Genomic DNA, 23297 nt, shown 5'->3' on the forward strand with positions numbered 1-23297 from the left:
ATTCCTATAAAATCCTCGTCACGGACGCCACTAAATGATAGGAGACTCCTCGCTTGCATTCTAACCATTCTAGACGATCTTTATTTGCGCTCGCCATCTACACACGTGGCGCAGAGATGCGCTTCCACTAATACAAAACAAAAAAAAAAAAAAAAAAAAAAAAAACAGCCGACGACATGTCAACACAAGGTATTCAGGGTTCATACTCTATTTGGATGAAAAAATTCCATGACTTTTTGATGACTTCAATGAAAATTTTCATGACCTCATTATACGAAGAGAATAGCATTATTTAATCTCAAACTTGATAATTTTTGGAAATGAGCATTAACAAAACGTTTACATGGAATGCCACAGTCTCATTGAAGCACTTACTCATAATGGAAAAATTATAAGTGTACACTTAAAAAACTAAACTATTCTTATTTGTCTTCATCATAAATTTAAGTGAAGTAAAAATGCAGTGAAACAAATATGATGTTGCTTAAATGTCTGATATTTTTTTTTTTTATAAATAGGCAGAATGCTATTGAATGGGGCAAAGGTTGAATGAGTCATTACTAAGTTTCAATAAATTTGCTTCAAAAGTTGCCTTTTAGTGTCAACAGTGCATTTAATCATCCACATGACAGTATTTTGGTTCTTTAAAGTAAAGCCACCTAGTTTTGTTTTTTATGTTTCTAAACCAGATCTTTTTTGAAAAAACCATTCAGCTATGAATCAATCTTTTGATTCAAAAGTATATTTGTTTTGTTTGCTCATTTTCAAATGTATATACATTATTAGGTTTAGAAATTCCAGAACATGTTTGATTCCTGGCATTGAACATAGCAGTGGGTGTCACATGGATTAGTTTTGCAGGCCGTATGTTGGGCACTACTGTTTTAGAGAATTAGAATTCCTGTTTTTCTGTATTCTATCGCATGACTAAATATCTTTATTTTCTCAAACCTTCAACAAATTAAGATAAACTCTGATGAATTTAATAATAAAGTTCCTATGAGTGATGGAATCGAACTCTGATGCAATTGAATTGCTTTTTTTTTTTGAGTGGGCGGGGCAAAACTAAGACCGTAAATTTCACTACAACAGAATATGAAACATAAGAAATGTTGAAAATAACAGCAACTTCAAAATAAGTGATGTCCAAGCAGTAAAATCACATTGCAAAAAAAGGCAAGCGGCTGCTACAGAAGTGGATGCAATGAGATTTCAAAATTCAGATTTGATTTTGGGATCGTTCAGTTTTTCACTTTTAATAGCTTTTATGTGCTATACTATTAAATCACTCAAGACTTCTAATGCTCCCTCAGTTACTGTTACTCTCTCCTTGTTTAGGACATTTTTCCATGACTTGATATTAATTTCCATGACTTTCAATAAAAATTTCAATTTTCCATGACTTTTCCAGGTCTGAAATTGGCTTATTTTTTTTCCATGACTTTCCAGGATTTCCATGACCCGTACGAACCCTGGGTATTATTTTATCTGTCACCACATGCCAGATAAATTGCTTTACAGCAAAATTTGCATAAATCACAATAAAGAATTGAATAATTAAAAATAGAAAACAGTTCAAAGTTCTTTTCTGATCCGTTTCACACACACATCATCAAACTTTCACCCCGTTGATGGAGAGCATATGGATCTATTTGGGGTTATTTACTATTTTTGTCTCAGACATTCAAAATATTTCCTTCCCGAAAAGTGATGAAATCCAGTTACTTTGTAATCAGCTTTATAATTTTCTTTCAACCAAGGAAAAATGGAATAGCTGTTAGTTTCGTATTCTTTCTTCAAGCAGTTAGTGGATGTGATATCACATTTCCATGTCTGGTTAAGAAAAAAAAAACTGTGCGGTGTTTTTTCAAACGAACCGGTGTTGGGTTGACCAGGCCACCATAGCTTTCCTTCTTAAAGTGAGTCACGAAGCTTTCGCCGAAGCTGCAGAGATGGAGCTAGTTGCTCTGCATGGAAATGAGGCATCCACCGATATTCTACGATAGTCTTCAATTCCACCTGTTCGTTAAAGTAGCATGTAATGCAACTGTGAACCGTCTTTGTTAGTCTTCAACCAAAAGAGTAGTTTCCATTCGTATCGCAGATACCGACAAGAAAACAAATGGTTGGCAGAGGAGAAGGATGCCTCATAGTGGTGTTGGTAAAAGACAAACATAAATTTTGAGATTGGTTCGTCCACCCCAATCACAACATTAAACGAACCAGCCTCACCCGTCATTTTCAGATTTCTCTCATATTTGTGCAAGAAAGAATATATGGGAGTATACAGTTGTTGCAGAGCTGGTCTTAGCTGAACAGCTTTGTGCAATCCGCCATTTGAAAAGACTTCCCATACATTTTTGCCATTCTAATCGACAAAAATTAGAAGAAAAAAAGTAAAACGAAAAAAATCGACCTAACTACCTTCATATTTTTCAGTTCGAGAGTACGATCGTACCCATCAAGGACACCATAAAAACCAAGCCATTAAGTGTAGTTAAATTGTCTCAATAATTAAACTAACATGTAAACACAGTTTCACCTTTTGTAATCATTCTGTTTTCATTCTTTTATCCAGATTTCTGTTATTATAATAGGAAGTTTTTTAAATCTTTTGTTCCAAAACATTATCTATTCAAAATCAAACCAGGTAGGTAACTTTCAAGTCGAAAAATGAAATAAGGCCGAAAATTCATCACTGTGAAAGGTATGTAGATACGTAGGGAAGGAATGTTTGCGTTACCTGCATAGGGCTGTCAACTATCGGCTTTTTTTTTCATAACTGCCATGTTTCCCCAACACAAGTAAGTTATATAAAAACACAATCTTATTATATCATTCTTTGCCCCCTTTTCAGAATAGGATCTTCCATATTGTCATAAGAAGTGTTTTGTCTCGTTTCTTCAAAAATCGGATGTTCCGATTATTTGTTTGTTCCGCGATTGTAAAAGAACTATCGAGTCTACAGACTTGATTTTTAGCTTAAATGAAAGCCAGTGAAATTTATTGTAACACTATATCCAGTTTTTTTTTTCTTTCGAGGAGAAATTCATGTCAATATTTGGCCTAAAATGTGATTAAAGCATAATTTTTCTATTTTTCGCTAAAAATTGCCAATTTTTGAAGCACGAAATCTGCTAAACAATTTGTCACACAGAGCTCCAATTGAGCTTAAATTGTTAAAAATTTTATGTGATTTAAAACAGGTATTCACAATATAAATCGAAAGTTGGGTAGTTTACGAGTTAAAAAGCAACAACTAAAAAAGATCCAAAATGTTAGCAGTTTTTCGCGAATTACGCAGCGAGCACAGGTTTTTGAAAGCTGCTGCTAACTTAGGTTTACACTACCCTAACTAACCAAAATAACATATTAAAAAATCATAACTACATCGCACTTTTGCGATTTTAATGTCTAATATGACTGGACAATTACGACATTTCAAGACTTTTTTAAATAAAGAAATATTCGAGGAAAATTAGGATAACTTCAATTGCTTCACTGGCAATAACTGCAGACTTTTACATCTGGACCAGGTGTAGAAAAAAATAAAATAAAAAAAGACTGCTTTGATAAACCTTTTATTTTAAGTTTCTACAGAGAATGTTGCATGGAACTGCACATTTGAAAAGAGAACTGCAAATGCTCAAAAGCTATCGGCTTAAGTATATTTTAAGAACTAAAAAGGATCTTCATTCAACAAAGCTTCTAAGCAGTTTCAAAAGAAGAAATGCTGTTATTCTTCTCCATGCAGAGTCTCCTTGTCAAACATGTACTCGCCAAGACCAGTGCCCACACGCTGCAAGTTGGTGACATAATCAGACAGCTCTTTGATAGATTCTACTTGCTCTTTCAGGAATTCACTCTCCAAAAAATCACACATCTGAAAAGAAAAAAAACATTTCATTTTTAACTGACTGAAATTATGTTGCACTTGCTTTTATCATACCTGCCAACATCTACTGGGGAAAAAATTCAGTAGCTTTTTCATTGTTATTTATTGAAGAATAGGGATTTATTATTTTCCTTCTCACTAAAACCAAATATTCCCTACATCATATACACAGTCAAGAGAAATTATCAAAATCTAAGAATTTCCCAGATAAACTAGTAGAGTTGGCATGTATGTTACATGCAAGCATTATAGACAATTGTATAATTTTGTATCTTTTAGTCTAAGTGCAGTAAATGCATAAAAGCAACAAAGTATTTTAAATAAGCATATCACTGACTTACTGATTTTTCTTTTCTTCAAAAGAAAAAAAAAAATTTCGTTCTTCACAAAGAATGAAAAATCAGTGACCCACAGAATTAGACAAGTCTTTCTGATGGTATTTAAAGGCACAAAACCAAGTTATTTACTGCAAATGTAATTTATTAATGCCAGTAGAATTTGAAAAATTTAAAAATCATCTTTTGTTTAAAAATTTAAGGTTGTGCGGCAACATTTTTCAAAACTTTGACATTACATAATAAATTCCATGCCACACATTTTTACCATTTTTTTCTTTTTTTAATTTAGAAGTTGGAATGAGCAAACTATTTGATACAAGCAGAAATTTTTTTTATGATTTTCAAAGAAACAAAATAAGAAATCATTTCAATTGTAATATTTCATCATTTGGTCATGAGTAGAAGTTCTCTTACATAAAATCACAAAATACAAATTAAGAAACTCAACTACTCAGATTTAACACGTCCTTAAATCATTTATCAGTTTTTATTTTGTCTCACTCTGTTTTAAACTTTTTAAAAAAGGCAGAAAATTTAGATCAGAAGATTAAAAGCTTACAAACTAGGACTTACACTTCATACAAATCAGTGAAGCCTCAGCTTTTTTAACCCGTGGGCCACACCTCATACAAGGTATTCAGGGTTGCCACTTAATCCAGGCGGGAAAATTACCTGTGTTTTAACTGCATGAGAATGCAGCATTACAAATGAGAAGGGCCTGATTTAAGTGTGAGTACGAGAAGCACAAGCTGTGCCCCCCCCCCCCCCAATTACAAAACTTTTTTTCATAATGAATGTTTTCGTTTGTTCAGCAGTATAAGATTTTTCTAAATATTTTTTATTCTTGTGCAAGTTTAAAAATTAAATTGTTTTTGCTGGCTCTGTTTTAACAAGGTTAATGAGTTCTGCGGAAAACTTTCTCCCATGGCGATTTCCATTCAAAGTATCCAGAAGAAAGTCACTAGAGAGAAAATCAGTTTTTTCTCCTGCGTGATGTCACATCTTGTGAGCTGCAATTTCGTGCTATGCTCCAAGACACTTTTCAGTTTCAATACCTTGATTAGCTAGCGAGGAGTCCAACGCAGGAAAGAACTGAATGAGTTCTTTTACTCTGCAGTGAGAAGGAGCTTGTTTACGCTAGATTTCTTGCTTTGACTCACTTTTTATAAAAATTAAGCAAAATACTGTGTCATGATTTTTAAGCTTTTAAGAATTCAAACTTCAGTCTGTAATTCCAAATGGTTAGTTATTTATAACTGACTTTTAACCTACAAGAATTTTCTTTAGCTTTTTATGAAAAACATATACAAATTAGCTACACTAAATGGTATCTAGCTCAAAAAAAAAAAAATAAATAAAATGTAAGAAGGTATGAGCAGAAGTTGAAATTTCTAAGGGATGTTAATAGACAAACCATTATATATACATATTTTTATCCTGTTAACTTAAAATCCTAACTTAAGTTACAAATTTAAAACTGATAACATTATTGACTCTTAGAAAATGTGAGCATTAAAAAACGGTAGTAATAATAAAAAACAACTTATCTTTTGCAAAGATTTCACAATTTTTGAGCACCTCCTGAAGAATTTAGTTTTTCAATTAATTGTTCCTAGTCTCTAACAGGGTTCATACTCAACTTTGATAATTAAAAGTAAGGAGTTTTGCAGAAGTTCATTTTACTTTATAAGGACTAGTTTCTTGTTTAAAGATGCATTTTTTAAAACGTATTTCAGAAAAAATATGTAACATACTAAATTCATAGTAAAATATGCATTTTTTGCTGCTTCTTAGACTTGAGCCGTCTCGGAATTAAATTCAAATACGAGGGGGGGGGGGGCAACCATTAAAATATGTTTTGTTTTGAAAATGAATAAAAAATATGTTGATTGAAAATTAGTATTTTCTCAAAAACAAGTACTAACAATTTCCTAACCAAAAAAAAAGAAAAAAGAGCGCCAGTATCAATACAATTCTATAGTGCATGAAGTCATAGCAATGTGAAGAGTCACAGATGTGTGAGCAAATGAATTTTTATACTCACAGTTGCTTATATGAATCATGTTTGTTTAAGACAATTTTGATTCAATTAATCAAAATTCTGATTGCGTGTTTTTCTTTTTTTTTAACAAGGAATCCATAGAATTTCAGAGAATTTTATTAAATTCTGGTCAAACGATATATTATTAGAAACATATATACTGCACACTCAAAATATCCATTCTTTTATTTAAAAAAAAATATCACAAAAGAGTATGAAAAAGCAATTACAAAATTCAGATTTTAACTTACATGCTTTGAAAAATGCATCTCTCATTGATTGCTTAAACTAGATTTCACAATTTAGAGGAAAAAAAAAAAAAACTAATTTTACTAAACGAAGGCAAAGGGGGAAAAAAAACTAATTTTACTAAACGAAGGCAAAGGAAAAAAAAGACTGCTCTAATGCATCAGGCTTTTTGGAGAGGGAGAGAGAGGGAGAAAAATGGTGTCAGTCTCATCCACTTGATTCATTTAAGGGACATCAAGGGACATAATTAAGGGACATGCTTGCTTCAAATATTCTGCAATTTTTTAATGTTAAAACTGGATTTCGTTTCGTTTTTGAGGAATTAATTCATAAGTGGCTGATTTAATTACCAGGTGCTCACTCCATAACTTACAGTTAATGTGTGTGTGTATATATATATATATATATATTTATATAATCTGTCAAAGGAAAGGGGGTGTAAGAAGAGCCCAAGTGGAGCATAGAACCATCCATTATCCTCTCCAATTTGTACCCGTAACCGAGTAGATAAAAAAGAGCCAAAAAAAAAAAAAAAAAAAGATGAAGCCCTATTTTTGGAACATTTGAAGTACTCAAATTTAAATTGTTACCAAAATCGGAAAATGCATTTTCAAAAACAATCCCTTGAGCTACAACCGGTCATTTATGCTACATGTAAGATTATATGTGACAAAATTAAAAGCTTTCAAAATTTTTACAGCAGTACACTTGAAGTTAACATGTTATACTATTAAAATTACAAAGTAAACTCATTAATTGAAAACAAGTTAAAAGTTGCAAGTAAAACCATCTATATTTTGTACATTTCATAAAAATAATTAAACAGAAGTTTAGTACATATGCCAACATTAAAGATGGAAGAGTGCACAGTGTAAGGGAGAAAGAAGAAAAAAATGGATCAAAGGTTTTTGGATTTTTGGGTAGCATTTAACATCCAATGAAAAAAATATAGGTTTTAGTGAGAAAATATAGGAAAAATAGGAGAATATCTGACAAATTGTGAAAATATAGGAGGACAATGAGCTCTGCAGATTGAAATACAGAAAAATTAATTTAAACATTAGGGTCCCTTTTGAAAAAATAATGCAAATTATTTTGATCTTCAAAATTGATCAAAACTTTGTAAACCATTTCAAAACTTTTGTGTGACTCTATATGCTGATAAGCATAGAAAACTGACTGATTTTAAGAATTTTTCTTCTAAAAAGTATGAAAATATTAATTCCAGGAAATAGTGGTACTACTGTTTAGCTATTTAAGTTGCTCTTTCATTTATTGTATAAAATATGTTATGTTTATTCATGTTTTGTAATTAATATCTACAAACTTCTTAAATTAAAAAAAAAAAGATTTAAATAAAAAAGCCCGATGTTTTTTTTTTATCTAAACAATTACAAACTTTGCCAACTACAGATTTAATGTATGTATTTTAAAACACTTAAAGAAGTTGAAAAAAAAAAAAAAAAACTTTTGCCAGCGATTCCATACAGCATGAATTTTGTTAAAAACTTTTAAATTTAATGATTTCAATAACTGGGTTCATACCCTTCAGGGAGAAAAAAAATTCAAGCACTTTTCAAGGCAAAAAAATTTTTTTTTTCAACGCAATATAAATTTGTACTAAAAATACTGTATGCAGATTTCATCTACTGCAAACACATAGAAATAAGGCAATAATATAAAAAAGTACAGGAAAACAAATTGCTTTTTCTACAACAAGAGACATTTTGACGAAAAATCTACTGTGTCTAAAGTTTTTCTGAAAATGTTTGAAATGTTCGGTCATAAAGAGAAGCAGATCCGAAGAGGTTTAACTTTGCAATCTCCACATTCAAAGAAGTATATTTTCTAGAATCAGCAAATTAATATTAGAAAAAAAAACTTTCATGAGTGCTTTTAACTTTTATGGGAAGAAGGAAGATCAATGTCATTGCCAGAGAGAGTTTTTGAAGTCAGTAAAAAAAAAAGGGAATACATGAACTAAAAGTTACTGCTCGTGCTAAATAATGTTTGGCAAACAAACACACAAAATAAAAGTTATGTTCTGAAAACTTAGACATTTCTTCTTTTTTTTAGTTTCTAGTTTTGGTTACTAAATCGGAAAATAAAGTAAATTAACCATCAAAAGATGGTGAGGGGGGTTGCCCCCCTGAATCGCCACCACTGAACAATGTTTACAAATATGAATGTACTCTAAAGAATTGAAAACATGAAGAATTACTTGGGCATCGTTGTGAGCAGTGGCCAAGCCATGCAGGTCTAACAAGGATTGATTCACTGTCTTTTCCAATTCCAGCGCTGCTTTCATAGCTTGCAAACCACCCATCCAATCTTCCAAAGCAGGTTTCTAAATTGATTATGAAACAATTGTTTTCAGTTATTTTTTCAAATAGTTTAAAGTTTTTAAATAGAATAATACCCATACAAAGTGTATAAAATGTATATAAATTTTTGACTGCAACTCTTAATGTAAATCTTTAAAGTATTAATTTCTATCCTCAACATTGAATTATAAGTAGCTTTAATTATAACTTCACATTGAAGAATAAGGATCTATTTCCCTATTAATATTACAATAATTTCGAGAGAAATATTTTTATCTAAATGCAAATCATATAAACAATCAGTTCACATAAAACTTTAAACAGAAATTTTTTTATCACCCAAAAAAATTCATACTAAGTTGAAAGTGATCCCAGCCAATTTTATTTTTTACTGTGAATTTCACGGAGCCTGGCCTGCACTAGGCTGTAGGGCTGCTGAAGAGTTAAAAAGTATGAAGATGTAGCATTAATGTTAACATTGTGATAAATACAAACCACTTACAGACCCCAAAGTGGTTTTTTACGGGGAAAAAAGTAGGAAATAAGGAATCAAAAATTTAAAAAGTAGGAAAAACTAGGAAGAGATAGGATTACGCACACGTCAAGAGGAAACAAATTTAGCGTAAATTTTACTTCTAATGTAAAATAAACTAACAGCATTTTTGATTTAAAACTGTCCCAAAAATAAGCTAACTACTTTTGAAGTACTAAAGGGATTTAATGAAAGACAGAGTCGCAAAAACAAAACGAAAGAAACAAGCTGACAGTCATCAGTATGAATAATAAACTGGTGAAGATATTAATTACAAAAATATGAAAATAAAATCCAAAGAAACACCTTTCAACAATACAATAATAAAATTTGTAAGCGTGAAAGAATAAAATGCAATATAGCGATCGCAAAAAGAAGAAAAAAAAAAAACAATGTTAATAATAAAAACATATTTTGGCGCAATAAAACCATTTTTGTTAAAAATTTGTTTTGTCAAAAAAAAAAAAAAGAAAACATTCCTTCGAGATTCGCATGGTTTGCTCCTACAGCCATACTCAAAGGATAAAAATCGTCCTCAGATATAAGTGAAAAAAACTAACTACCCATCTAGAACAACCGGGAAATCCCGCTGAAACAATCCCCATATGAAAAAGAATAAAACAGTCGAAAGGATATCGTTTTAAAAAATGATAAAGGTAAAAACAGTTCTCTGGAATAAGCGAAAATCACTCATCCCCCCCCCCTCGGTGTAAAATAAACACAAATTAAATCAACTAAAATGATTAAACACTCTTACGAAAAACAATTCTTTGCAATTCGAAATATTTCGCGAAATAAATGAAAAATACAATAAATTACATAAACAGTGGCTTTAAAATGTAAACAAATAATCGCGCAACTCTATTACTTATAGCCAAAGTCGCTAAGCCACCACGTTACTGTAATCCAGCCGATCAGTGAGGCAAAGCCAACTCCGACCGATTAGCAGTCCGATCATTTGAACGAAAACTTTTAAAATTTCATATATTGTCTGATTTGTTCTTTCCACCAAAGATAAACATCTTCCACTGCACTGATCTTTTGTGTACGTAATTTATCTGGACGAAAATAAAATTTGTTTTGTCTTTAAATTCCATCATCTTTTCCTCTAATAATGTACTGATTAGTTTGATAATCCTTAAAGTATTCTTGACATTGGTGTCAAAACTCAGATGGATTTGAGCCGAGACACAAATGTTGCTAGGTGTACTTTCTGATCATTTGGTTCGGAAAACGTTAAGCACCGATCCGGTCACATGGTTCAACTATGACGCCAGAACACACGTTTTGCGTGAACCTTCCAGTACTTTACTTTAAAATGTATCTCGGAACCTAAAATCGTTGCTTTTAAGAAATGAAGGCTTCAATCTCTCCCTATACATTTTATCTATTCTCAATTGACATATCACAGTAGGAAATTTCATTACAAAAAGCAGAGCTGGCTTTCCTATTGTCCTTTGGCATCGGGTTAAATATTTATTTCAGTTCTCGCTCAACCATAGGTTAAAATAAATATGAATCATTTGGGAGATATAACCATCCAATGTTTAAATTAACTAATTAATTAACACAAACGTTTCCGATTCGATCCATCGCGCTTCGAAACCATGCTTGCCACAACTAAATTACATGCAAAAAATTTGATCAAAATCATTCCAGCCGTTTAAGCCTTATGGTGACAAACATATGCACAGAAGATTTTTATATATTAAGATATATATATATATATATAATTAGAATTCAATTTTTTTATTAATTTACTAAGCTTAAGTAAATTCTTTGTTTTAGCATTGAAGGAATTGGCTCATTCTGAAAAAATTGTTTTAGCAAACATTTAAAATCTTAAGTTTTGCAACCCCAACATTTGTTTTTTATTTATTTCTCACCTTATAAATTAGAAGTAACATGGAGAGACATAACTAAAATACTAAAGTGCATTATTTATATTATATTGTCACTATTTCTTGATTAACACTATAATGCTACTTTATTTGCAATAAGGTTTTTGCCATTTTTTCCATTTTTGCCGGTTTTTTCCATGGTTTTTCCATTGTCCCGGTAAAAATACCTTTTTGCCAGCAAAAAACCCAACCCTGTTTTGTACTAATATCAATAAAATATGTACAGTGTACAGACTTCATTTTTTGCTTCCTTACATTCCTTTTAAGGTTTCACATTGCCTTTCTGTTTAAATAGAGCTCCATTTCACTTGTAATCAACTGTACAAAAAATTGGCAAATAGGAAATTCTGCTTTTCCTGCACTTTTTGAACAGTCGGCCATTTACTTAAAGCTTTTAATTGACGGGTAAATATATAATTGCATCAGAATGTGCCAGTATCTATATCTTTATTGTTTCGTTAAAACAGTAGGACTGAAGTCGGGGCGATAAAAAGAAAATTCGATCTTAAACGCCGCAACGGCAAAAGTCACGAAAATTTAACTTTTAAACATCCAAATGCCGCGGCGTTCCTTTCAGAAATTACTGTACTCAGTCAATGAAAAGCTCAGGATCCGCTTCAAGCGGATTTTGCTTTTCAAAACTGAAACATGCAGAAAATTATCGGTGCGGCATTGTAAAAATAAGAATGAATGCACAATTAGAAGTGCTATACTAAAGAAAGAAAAAGTAAGAAAGAAAAGGAAAAAGTAAGAAAATAAGGAGCGAGCTCTAAAAAATAGGAAAAAGTAGGTAAAATAGGAACTCTTCGGGGTCTGCACTTATGTTTTATGGTAAGACGGTTACATGCATATGGGTCATTCTCCTGCAATGTGGAATTTTGCAATCCTGAATTTTTAATTTTTGAACTTTTCAGGAAGTTTGCAGTTTAACATTTTTTTTTAAAGACAAAATATGTGTCTTGGTAAAACTACAATAGTTCATGAAACATGTACATTTATTTTGCAGATAATGATGCTTTAGTTTGTAAAAAAGGACAAAAAGTGTTATTACCATCCCATGTTAAAAAATCATGTAGAAATCCCCCCCTCCCCCGAAAAAAATGGTTTTAAGGTTTACAATTAAGTACTAACAATAGCCTGACAGAAAATAAAAAACAAATATATCACTTTAAGTCTTTTAATAAATTAAAAATAATTTCGAGATTCCTTTTTTAAAAAAAATATACTAAATGCATTACATCATTCATTTTCACTCATTCAAATTAAGTCTTATAACCTAAAGTAAATATGCTTCATTAAGTACTAATAGAACTATTTAAAATACATTTATTAATAAAATTGAACATTAATAATTTGAGGACAAGCAATTCTGTAACAGGGACGGTAATGACTCTGGAAGGATGGTAATGAGCATGGCAGAATGGAAATGATGTATACATTCTTAAAATACTTTAAGCAAACATACATTAAAATTAATGTCAAAATGCTATGTTTTTTTAAAACGGAATATTATGACATTATTTATGTATTTATTTTGCATTAAATACAGATGCTGCAAGTTTCTCTACCAAATTATGTTCCTCTTTTGCTGAACAAAAATATCTGCAAACGAGTATAGGAGGATCTTTAATAACGCATAAAATCTCTTCTGTGGCTATTTGGTGCTAGTCCTTTTCTGTGGACCAACAAAATTCCTTTTTGTTTTTGATCTGGACATTAAGTGGATTCTCAGACTATTACTTTGGTTTGAATGAACAACACCTGCACATTAAGGTCGGAATTAGTTATCCTATGACACATAACATTTAAAACCAATCAATTTAAAATATAATGTAATTTACAAAATGATAGTTAACTGGGAACCATAGATCATTAAAAAAACAGCAACCCACTTCCTAACAGGTACTTATTACATAAGATAATTTTTAAAAAAAATTAAGTTTAAGAAACTTATGCATCTGAAATATTAAAAAAAATTCAATGTACTGAATTTGAAGGTAAAAACTTATATAATTAAAAAAAACAAAAGCAAATAACTTGATTCTATCCTCAATCTGTCATTACCATCCAAATCTTTATACTTTGTGTTGGATGGTAATGATATTTCACTTTATTTTACCCGACATGAACTAAACTGTCGCTACCATTCTAAAAATTTTGAGCATTTTGATCAAAGGTTCATTTAATGTAAGCAAATAGAAAACAAAAATACATAATAATGTTCAAAATAACTATCAATAGGTATGGATAGTAATGACAGCAATAAAAAAATTTCTACTTATTTTGGTATCTACACATCTAAGACACATGAATATTTCCACACAGTAAATTTTTGCTTTTCAAACAAACTTAAGGTGGCTGCTACTAAACTTGAATGCTGTTTGGGTTAATAGTGCCACCAGGTGGTTAAGAAAGTGTAAAAACTGTTGGATGGCAATGATGCAAAATGTCAGAGACAAATTAAAATTGTTTCACTAAAATTCCAAAATTGCAATCAAACAAAAAACTGCTTTAAATTTGATTATGTGAGGCAATTATAAATTTTTTTTTCAAGATATTTGTTTGTCTTTTGTGATCTAACTATACTGCAAAAAAACTAACATAGAGTCGAGGGACAAAGGATGGTAATGACTTTTTAGCAGGGTTGGCCGGATTGGACCCAATGAGTTTTTTTGAAAAAACCCATTATTTAGCCCACTTTTGGGTTTTTTAAAAGTTTCTGAGGAGCTTAAAAAAAAAAATTAATTTAAATTCTTTCACAATTTAAACTTCTTTTTTATTTGTTCTTACCACAGACAATGGACATAAAAATGAATTTTGAACTTTAATGGTATTTCTTGACTCTTAACGGCATTAAAAAAATACTTCAAAGATTTTAAATAAATATATTTAACTTTTTTTTTTACTGGTCAATAAATAACTCAAATTATCTTGACTAAGTCCTGTCACGTCCGATTTTCTCGATATTTGCAGATTGTACAGAGGAAACTACTCAAGCTATAAGGCTTTCATGTGAATTATTTTCTGCAAACCAACACGTCGCAAATCTCGAATAAAAGAGGTATATCTTTTAGAAATTAACAGGTTTTACAAATGGTCGGACAGAAAACAGAATAGGATGTACAGTATTTTCATTATCTTACGACGAAAATATTTAATATTTCTCACTCTATACACAGAAATAGAAAAACAGGCAACATAAAATTCAAAGAAATGTCTTGATTAAGCTGGAATTCAGTAAAAAATGGTAATTAAAAACGAACAAACGAGCAATAGGTTTTATCACTTGAGAAGTAACTTTGCCCTAACTATTGGTAATCATAGAAACTAAAAAATCTGAAGCTTCACCATTCTTGGGTTTCGTCGTCTTTTTTACTTTTCTTCTGAAAACGCTGAATTTTCCAGCTTTTTTTACCCCAAGACAATTTTTATGCTTTGTCCATATACTTACGCTACAACATGCTACAAGCACCCCACATTTTCCTTAAAAAAAGAAAAAAAAACATTTCTTTTAAAAAACCCAGCTTCAGTTGGGTTTTTTTGGGTTTTATTTAAAAAAAACCAAAAAACCCTGGGTCCATGGGCTTTTTTAAAAAAACCCGGGTTTTTGCCAACCCTGCTTTTTTAGTATATCTTTTTAGTCTCAACAAAAATAGGTATTGTCTATATCACTATTAAAACCATGTTATTTTGTTTGGTAGAAGGTGACAAATAAATAGTATTAAAAAAATAATAATAATTTAAAAAGATTTCTGAGGCTGTAGCAAACATGGGACGGAAAATTCCACATTTCTAGAGAATGATCCATATGGGTCCTTTTCGAAAAAGTGTAACTTTAAAGTCACACACACTTTACAGTAAATGCTTTAAAGAATAGTTCATTTAACAATATTTTTTACATTCCCCATAAATGTATAAATTTAAATCTGTCAACATTTTTTTGAAAAAAAAAAAAATATTTTTTTGCTTCACAACATGTGAATTCTCACCTCTGTGGCATTGTAGTTTATAATGATGCTTAATAACTTGTTTAAATAAAACAATAACTTATCTATATATATATAAATGAATATTTGTCTGTATGTCATCCATGAACTCAAAAACTACCCTGCAGATTTGGCTGAAACTTTCACCGTTTGTTATTTTTGGTACTGGGAATGTTTATAGACCAGTTCGAAAAAAATCCGATCAATAGTTCCTTTTTTATTCCAATTTAAGTCACAATCCATTGGATAAATACGAATAAAATAATCGGCTGCAGAAATTAATTCGCATGAAAGATCTCATTGATAAGAAGTTAGCTGTTGCCATTTTTCTCGAGTTTGAACCAATAAATTCTTTCTTTATTGTTTTATGGCTTTTCATGCAATGGGGGGATTTAAAACTTTTTCTATTTGATATTTTTTGCGATTGATTGATCTTGCAAACTGCGTGAGTACAAAATTTGAGTATAGTCACGGCTTCACTTGATACCTGGACCGATTATGAAAATTGCTATATATATATGTATTTTTCCACGGAGAAGGTGCATAATATGCTCATTGAAGCCACTCGCCACCAGGTGGCACTGCAGAGTAGCAACTTCTGCCCCGTTGAACCGATTTGTCATGAAAATCAGTATAATGATGTATTTTTTTGTTGCCGTAGCAACGCACGTCGGGTACAGCTAGTTTTTTATAACTTTTTCCTCACAAATGTTTCAAACACTAAATGCTCAAGTGTATTTAAATTTTTTCTATTGTGATTTAATTTGTTTTAGTAGGATAATGAGGTCTGTCAAAACAAAAAATTTTCACCTCCGTTACCTAAACTCAAAATGTCATTCCTTATTAACATCTAACACGTGGCAGTAATGATATCAATTTTTATTTTACATGATACAAGGGATCCTCCTTGTTTATTTTCAGCCATAGTTGAAATTGTGAGATTTGTCAAAAAACAAGTAAGATTTTGCTTTAAAAACTTAGTGTGGTTACTCTGACTTGTCACCTCCGTGAACTTGAATTTCAGGGATGTAAATTAATATAAAAAAAGAAATGAACACGTTTTTATATGCTTAACATGTGCAGATTGCATCAACGAAGAAAAATTTTCCCCTGAAAAAATTATCTATTAGGCCTATATTAATGGCAAATTCCTCACCTCCATGACAGACCTTATAAATATCATTATTTCTGAGGCGAAAATAAATGATGGAGGGGAAATACATTAGGCATTCTACCAAAATTATAAATTGCCAGCACATCCTCAAATTTACTAAATACTATTTTTTAACATACATTTGAGACTAATTAAGCCATACTTTAATTAAGAGAGCCCAATATTATATTCCCACTAATCATTTAAATAGCAGATTGTATGCAATTAACAAAATTGCTACTTTGATATTAAATTGGCCTCAATTTTTAAATATTAGAAGTTTTTTTCGAAACTGATGTGATATACCGAACCCAAGGCGACTTTTTCCTGTTGGGACCAAGAAAGCGTCGCCAAGAAAACAATGTATGACGACATATGTCATACATCGCTCTTAGCGATGCTTTTTTAGCGCCAACAGGAAAAAATCAGTTAAAAAAACATGATCAAAGCTCTTCAGAACACAATATAAAGGGTGTCCCAAAATTAACGCAAGATTTGAATTTGCCACCATTTTTTCCATAAATTGCTGGCAGCCATGAAAAAAGAACAATTTGACAGTTGAGAGTTTAGGGTTAGTAAAAATGGGGTGTTATTGTACCATACAGCTAGAGAGAGTGAAACATTTCAATTACTGCATAAGGCACTTCCTAGTCGCATACTCTCTCATTTCGGTCATCAGAATTGGCACCCTAGATCATGTGATTTAACATTTTTAAATTTCTTCTTATGGGGTCGAAAAATCAAATATTGACAAGCTGGCAAAATGATGAGAATATTTTCTAATCAAGTCATTATAAAGGTTCAACTCCAGATGCACTAAGTGGTGATAATTTTGAAGTTGGTAACACTATCTGAAGCGATCATATTTTTTCCTCACCCTTACTATCCCTTTGCAGTTCTAAGTTCATTTCGCAGATATATATTATTATTGCTTATTAAATCATGAGCTGAGAAAAGTGCTCACCAATGGCTTTTCAGCAAAGTTCACAAAAACACCGCTGCTAATTAGCTGTGATAAAACAACCATTATATTTATTTGGCAGTAGCAATTATTTATCACTTGCGGGAGCATACCAAGAGTGCCGCTCAAGAGTGCCAGTGCCGGGAGCATCCCAAGAGTGCCAATTTTTTTTTTTTTTTTTTTTCAAAATTAGCTGAATTTGTATAAGCTGATCCCTCTAATTTGACTTAAAAAAAGGTTCCAAAAATTATCGGTTCACAGAAATATGCGTTATTTTGCTTTCAGATTTGCTCTTTCGATAAACAATTTGACAGATCCGATCTTGTTTATCAGAATTTGGTGAAGGGTCCGTTTTGTTTGATCGGGATTTTGTGAAAGGTCCGTTTCGGTTGATCGGATTTTTGTGAAGGGTCCATTAACGGACCCAAATATCCTCTGGCCACACCCCTGTAGTAAAACACCATCCAACATTAAAAATGATTGAAATACTTGCAGGATGCAAAAAGATTGAGATCTCAAATGAGGCATGCAACTTTTGGCGCAGCATTGCTTGACGTAGTTGGCATGTTTCCAAAACATGTTTTTGGTATATATTGCAGAGAATGAAGATTCGAGAAAACGAGAACCAGAAATTAAGAAACATCAGAATTTTTTGAGAAAATAAGAGCGATGTAAGGCCTGAAAGAGGAAAAAAAAAAAAAGGAGGAAAGATTTTTAAAAGCCAACAGAAAAAGCTGGAAAAATCTCTTCCCTGGCCACAGGAATAAAGATGTATACTTTGCTTGTTTACAAAGAGCCTATCCTTGGTCACTAATTTTATTACCCCCATTAGTTTTAAAATCTAAGCTCTCATATATAATTAAAACAAAACATTACCTCTATAGGCTTAAGTACAATACGGCCTCCTCTCATGTTCTGGTATTTCATAAATTTTTCGGCATGCTCACGTTCTTCGTCACTACTCTTCTTAAAGTACTTACAGAATCCAGGCAAAGCTACGTCATCCCTATCAAAGTAGTAGCTCTGGAAGGAAAATATATAATGTAACTTTTATCAACTTTAAACACTAACTACAAAGTACTAGCATAAATATTGCATTATATTTGATTTAGCACCTATTAGGGCTAGGCTAGTACTTTGCCCTAAATTGCTAAAAACCGGTGTGCATCCTACATCGGAAAACCGGTTTAGAATTTTTCTTTAAACCGATGCATTGATACTGCTCCGAAGTACAGACACTGGTCCAGGGTTGCTGCCGTTTTAATCTCTAAGTTTTTCACACTAATGTTAATTAGCAATGTGTCAATCCAATCTGGTTTAACAATGAAGGTGCGAAGAGTTAGACCTTCATTTCTCCCAAAACATGTAAGAATTGCACATGTGTTCTTAGCTATAGACAAAAGATATGTAGATGAACTAGTAAGTTGATCATACAGTCAATTGCCAGAAAAAAAGCAGAATGGAAAAAGCAAAATAGCAACAAAAAATGCAATATGTATTTTGGTGTTACAAGAAGTGGAGTTCCTAGCATAGATGTCACACGGGTCAATAACTCGTAGAATCACCGACCCCTCCCCCCCCAATAAAACCTTAATAAATGTTTTAAAATTTATATAATTTTCAGAAGCAACTCAGTTCTATTTTTGTGGCTATTTTGTGGCAAATTTTCATAAGAATCTGAACTGGAATCTGTTTCCATGGGGAAAATAGTTTGCTAAACCATGGGAAAATTTTTGAGCCCCTCCTTTAATTTTGCATATGGGCACCCTGGGCGGATAAACCGACCACCGATACTGTACTTATTACCCTTGTCTCCCAACGAGTAAAGCTGAAAACTGGGAAATTTGGTCAGTAGCCAGTGGCCGGTAGACTCAGTTTTATTAGTAGCCACTTTTTAAAGTTAGTAGCCACTTTTTAAAAGTGCAACTATGTTTCAAATTTTTATTAATAATGAAAAAAAAAAGTATCAGAATATCGCTCACACGCAAGAAAGGTGACAACCAAAAAGCATAAAATTTTACAGAACAGACAAAAAAACCCCTTATAGTACAGTGCAAAACAAGGAAAAAGTTCGGTCTTTAGCATTAGTAAATCATTTTGCAAACCATAGGGACTTTTATGATGTTTTTCCTGTTGTAAGCAACATCTCAAAATGTTTTATATTTTTAAATGAACTGCAAAATGTGTTTTGAGTCTTGTTACTTTTTTGTGCATGAGCGATATATTAAACATTGTTTCTTGTAACCTGCCAACTATTCATGAGCATGTCCTAGAAGATGTATGAAAAATGCTTTTAGTTTTTAAATAGGACTGATAAAAGACATTAAAAATCCTGCATGACATATTTCTGTTTATTTCAAATCTTACGAAAAATGAATTTGTGTTAAAACATTCACACTTCATAAATTTGATAACAATGAATCTATGATATTGAGAATAAAATATATAAAATGAAAATGTTCATACTTGTAGCCTGGCACTAGACCACTAGAGTATCATTAACAGGTTTTTCTTGAATAAGATTCGATTATTTAAAATTTTCGTTAGCTCATTCTCTTTTTCTCCCCCCAATCATTTGCGCAAAATTAGTGCATTTAAAATAACAATAAAATTAAAATACCACGTGATTACTGAGCAGGCACATGCAGGGTTCAAAGTGCAAATGACAGTACACTGCTGCAGCTGAATTTCTCCCTCTAGCGATGGGGGAAAAGAAATACATCGGGGATAGCTCAGAACAGGGGGAGGGGAATGTATTTCGATTGGGAATGCAAGTAGAGTGACTGACTACCAAACGGCACGACCTTAAGGGTCACAGATTTGGACAAATTTTTTTTTTTTTTTTTAGATATAGGTCTATTCCCAATAGGTATGAGCCCAGGTAAAGCTGTTTGACTGCATAGGCTCTAGTTCGGCTGCAACTGGGGTTCAAAGTTGATAATTTGGACTCAGAAATGCGATTGAGTTTTCTTTAAAATTACTATTTTTATCTCTTTTTCTGCTACTGTACAGCAGTATGAGCCGTTTGTATGCTTACCTTTGAATTAATTATGTTGAATACTATTTTTAATTAACAGTTCTGAAATTTAAATTGGTTACTACTTTTAATTTCAAAAACTTAAAAGCCAAAATAACATAGTTACAGGATATTTATTGTTTGCAAATAAATCTAATTATTTTGTTTTTTTTTTAATATTTGTCGGCTGCAAGCAAAAAGTATTTATCGTCTGCTAAGAAAAGCATTTACTTTGACTGGATTTATTGTCTGCTATCAAAGATATTTCACATTGATAAGCAAAAAATGGGAGAGGAGAAAAAGCTCTGATTTATTGATTTATTGCACATGGCACAAAAAAAAAAAAAAAAAAAAAAAAAAAAAAAAATTGTTTCAACTTTTCAAATAACTTAGATAATGCCCACTAATAAATACGTGTTCTCCCTTATACTCAAGTTACGAACAAAAGGTGCCAAAGTTGTTAAGATATCGAACATAGTGTCAAAGTCTTAAATTAAAATGGAAATGCAATTGCATTTCTGGGGCTAAACTAGCAACTTTGGACCTACGTTGTTGCCAAACTAGGGCCTATGCAATCAAATCGCTCTACCTGGGCTCATATCTAGTGGGAATGGACCTATAAATAGAATTCTGTCCAATTCCGTCGTGCTGTTTGGTCTGGTCGTGAGCAAGAGTGGCGACCCGGGGGGGGGGGGGGGCGATCGAGGACACATTTTTTAATAGCCACTTTTGCAAGTTTACCTCCACATGGCGAGTTGCGACCGTTAATTTTCAGCGTTACCCATGAGTAAAATTCCAAAATAACTGGACTTGGAACCTGTTTCCAAATTAAAAATTTTTCAGGATGTATGGGGCAGGTGTCGTGATGTGTAACAATATTTTTATTACAGAAAGAACTTGCTCATAGGGAATTTGTGGAAAAGGGAGTGAGTTTTTTATATATACAAAAGCTATAATGCTTTACATACATAGAAAGACTCATACTAAGTGCCTTGTCTCTGACACACAAGACATTGTGTTACTTGCTTTACATTAATCATGGCATTGTCAACTGAATACACATTTCCTTTCCTTTTCAATGACCATTGGTTAATTTAGAAATTGAAGCAACCCTCAATTACTCAAAATTTTGAAATTCATAGTTTTTTTTTCAAATTTGAAGCAACCATTGATTATTATACTTTTTAAATCCATCATATTTAAAAAATATTTTCAATTTTGAAGGGGGGAGGGGAGGAAGCTGTAGCTCAACTTTGCTGGATACGCGCAAGCTTAGGTTACAATTTAACTACAGTCAACCCTCGTTTATCGCGGTTAATTTGTTCCAGATTTTACCGCGATAACTGAAATTCCGCGAAGTAGGACTCTGTATATGTTTTTCTAATTAGAGCGCATAAAACTTACTTACGGCAATTTAAATAGGTTTTTATCATAGAGCCCCCTAGGCGTGAAAAGCACCCTTAGCCACCATTATATTTGTATTACTTAATATACTGCACAAAATGAGAAAATTAGATATGTTAGACGTAATAGATATCACATTGTTAATTATTGGAAAAACTACCCACACATGCAGTTCTAACACAATACTACTAATCTATGAAAAAACCTCAGCTTGTTTGATGATGAATCAATTGCCCGTTAGTGACTGTAGGTACCCCTTCTTCCCTCTACATTTAAGTATACAACTTAAAAAGCTACATTGTTGAAATCCGTTTACAGTTTTATTTATCCCCTAGTAATAATATAGTGATTTATACTTTCCAGTTAGTGCTTAACGGTTAAAGTGAAATAGCGATTCCCTACACTTTCTTCCGCGATTTTATATCTCCAATCCCTCAACTAGTACAACTAGCCCCTCGGACCTTACTTAAAAGTTTTATACTTTGTTATTCTTTTGTAGAAAAAAGTTGACTCGAGCGCATAAAAAAGGCTAATTACTATATTTGAAAAAAAAAAAAAAAACTAGAAAAAACCGCGATGTAGTGCAGCCGCGAAAGTCGGAAAGTCGAAGCGCGAAGTAGCGAGGGACGACTGTATATTGATTAGGGAGTAATTTGGATTTTAATTTTTGTATTTCAAAATTTATTATCATTGCAAATCTGATTTTTAATTTTTTTTCATTGATGAAATTGCTTAACTTGATTACTTTCAGACAGGGAAAAATACGATTTTACTTAAAAATTACAAAATGTTCAAAAGGCTACTCAAATTTCGTGTTAGTTTCCAAATTACACATACTCAGTACCGAGTAGCATTTAAACACTATTAATACTGAGATAAGTTTCATTTTAACTGAATTTAAAATCTTACTGCGCAGTTAGCAAGTGATTGTGCAATCTTACATCATTGCTTTTAAAACAAGAGATATTACCAGAAACTTAGAATTTTTTAGATACAAAAATTAACACAGCATTCAATTTGCCATAAAATACATGTTTAGATAATTTAAACAATAAAATAACTCAATACCTAGGTGTAGCAAAAGTTCAACAATTTTCCCGAGGAAAGGACAAATTTAGTTAGAGGAGGGAAAAGGGTTAAAAAAAAAAATCCTTACCACGTAAAGTGTGTTATTTTTGAAAAATTATGAAGAAACTGTCAACAAAATAATTCTTACCATAGAGAGATACACGTAGCTTGCGTACAATTCCATGTTAATTTGCTTGTTGATCCCGGCTTCACATTCTTCATGGAAATTTTGTCTAACTTTACTGACTGACATGATTTACGATTGAATTTCGATAAATTTAATGAAATCAAAGCTGAATTTTATTAAGTTGATAAATCGCAAAGATGCCCGTTCAAACACTGTTGAAGCAAAGCACCATTAATTATGACGTCAGAGGCGATTGCAGCTGTATTTATAAGAAACGCTGTTCTTTTTGCAGCTGTTTCTCC

At 31.9% G+C, this 23297-nt stretch overlaps 1 protein-coding gene across 1 annotated transcript; it reads right to left on the reverse strand.

Annotated features, from left to right (window-relative positions):
* Nucleotides 1-3565: 3565 nt before the first annotated feature.
* Nucleotides 3566-23244, reverse strand: LOC129220427 (soma ferritin-like). The gene is made up of 4 exons (XM_054854848.1): nucleotides 23017-23244; nucleotides 18257-18403; nucleotides 8745-8870; nucleotides 3566-3883 (listed from the first exon to the last, which is right to left on the reverse strand). The coding sequence occupies exons 1-4, from the start codon at nucleotides 23119-23121 to the stop codon at nucleotides 3737-3739; spliced, it is 525 nt and encodes a 174-aa protein (XP_054710823.1). The 5' UTR covers nucleotides 23122-23244; the 3' UTR covers nucleotides 3566-3736.
* Between the last annotated feature and the right edge of the window lie 53 nt (nucleotides 23245-23297).

Source organism: Uloborus diversus, chromosome 4, assembly GCF_026930045.1.
Source record: "Uloborus diversus isolate 005 chromosome 4, Udiv.v.3.1, whole genome shotgun sequence".
Classification (NCBI taxonomy): Eukaryota; Metazoa; Arthropoda; class Arachnida; order Araneae; family Uloboridae; genus Uloborus; species Uloborus diversus.

Coding starts and splice junctions, on each gene's coding strand:
- LOC129220427 (XM_054854848.1), bottom strand. CDS start 23,121: ATGTCAGTCAGTAAAGTTAGACAAAATTTCCATGAAGAATGTGAAGCC. Junction 18,404..23,016: donor GCTACGTGTATCTCTCTATG/GTAAGAATTATT, acceptor TTTTCCTTCCAG/AGCTACTACTTTGATAGGGA. Junction 3,884..8,744: donor CTGCTCACAACGATGCCCAA/GTAATTCTTCAT, acceptor TTTTCTTTTCAG/ATGTGTGATTTTTTGGAGAG.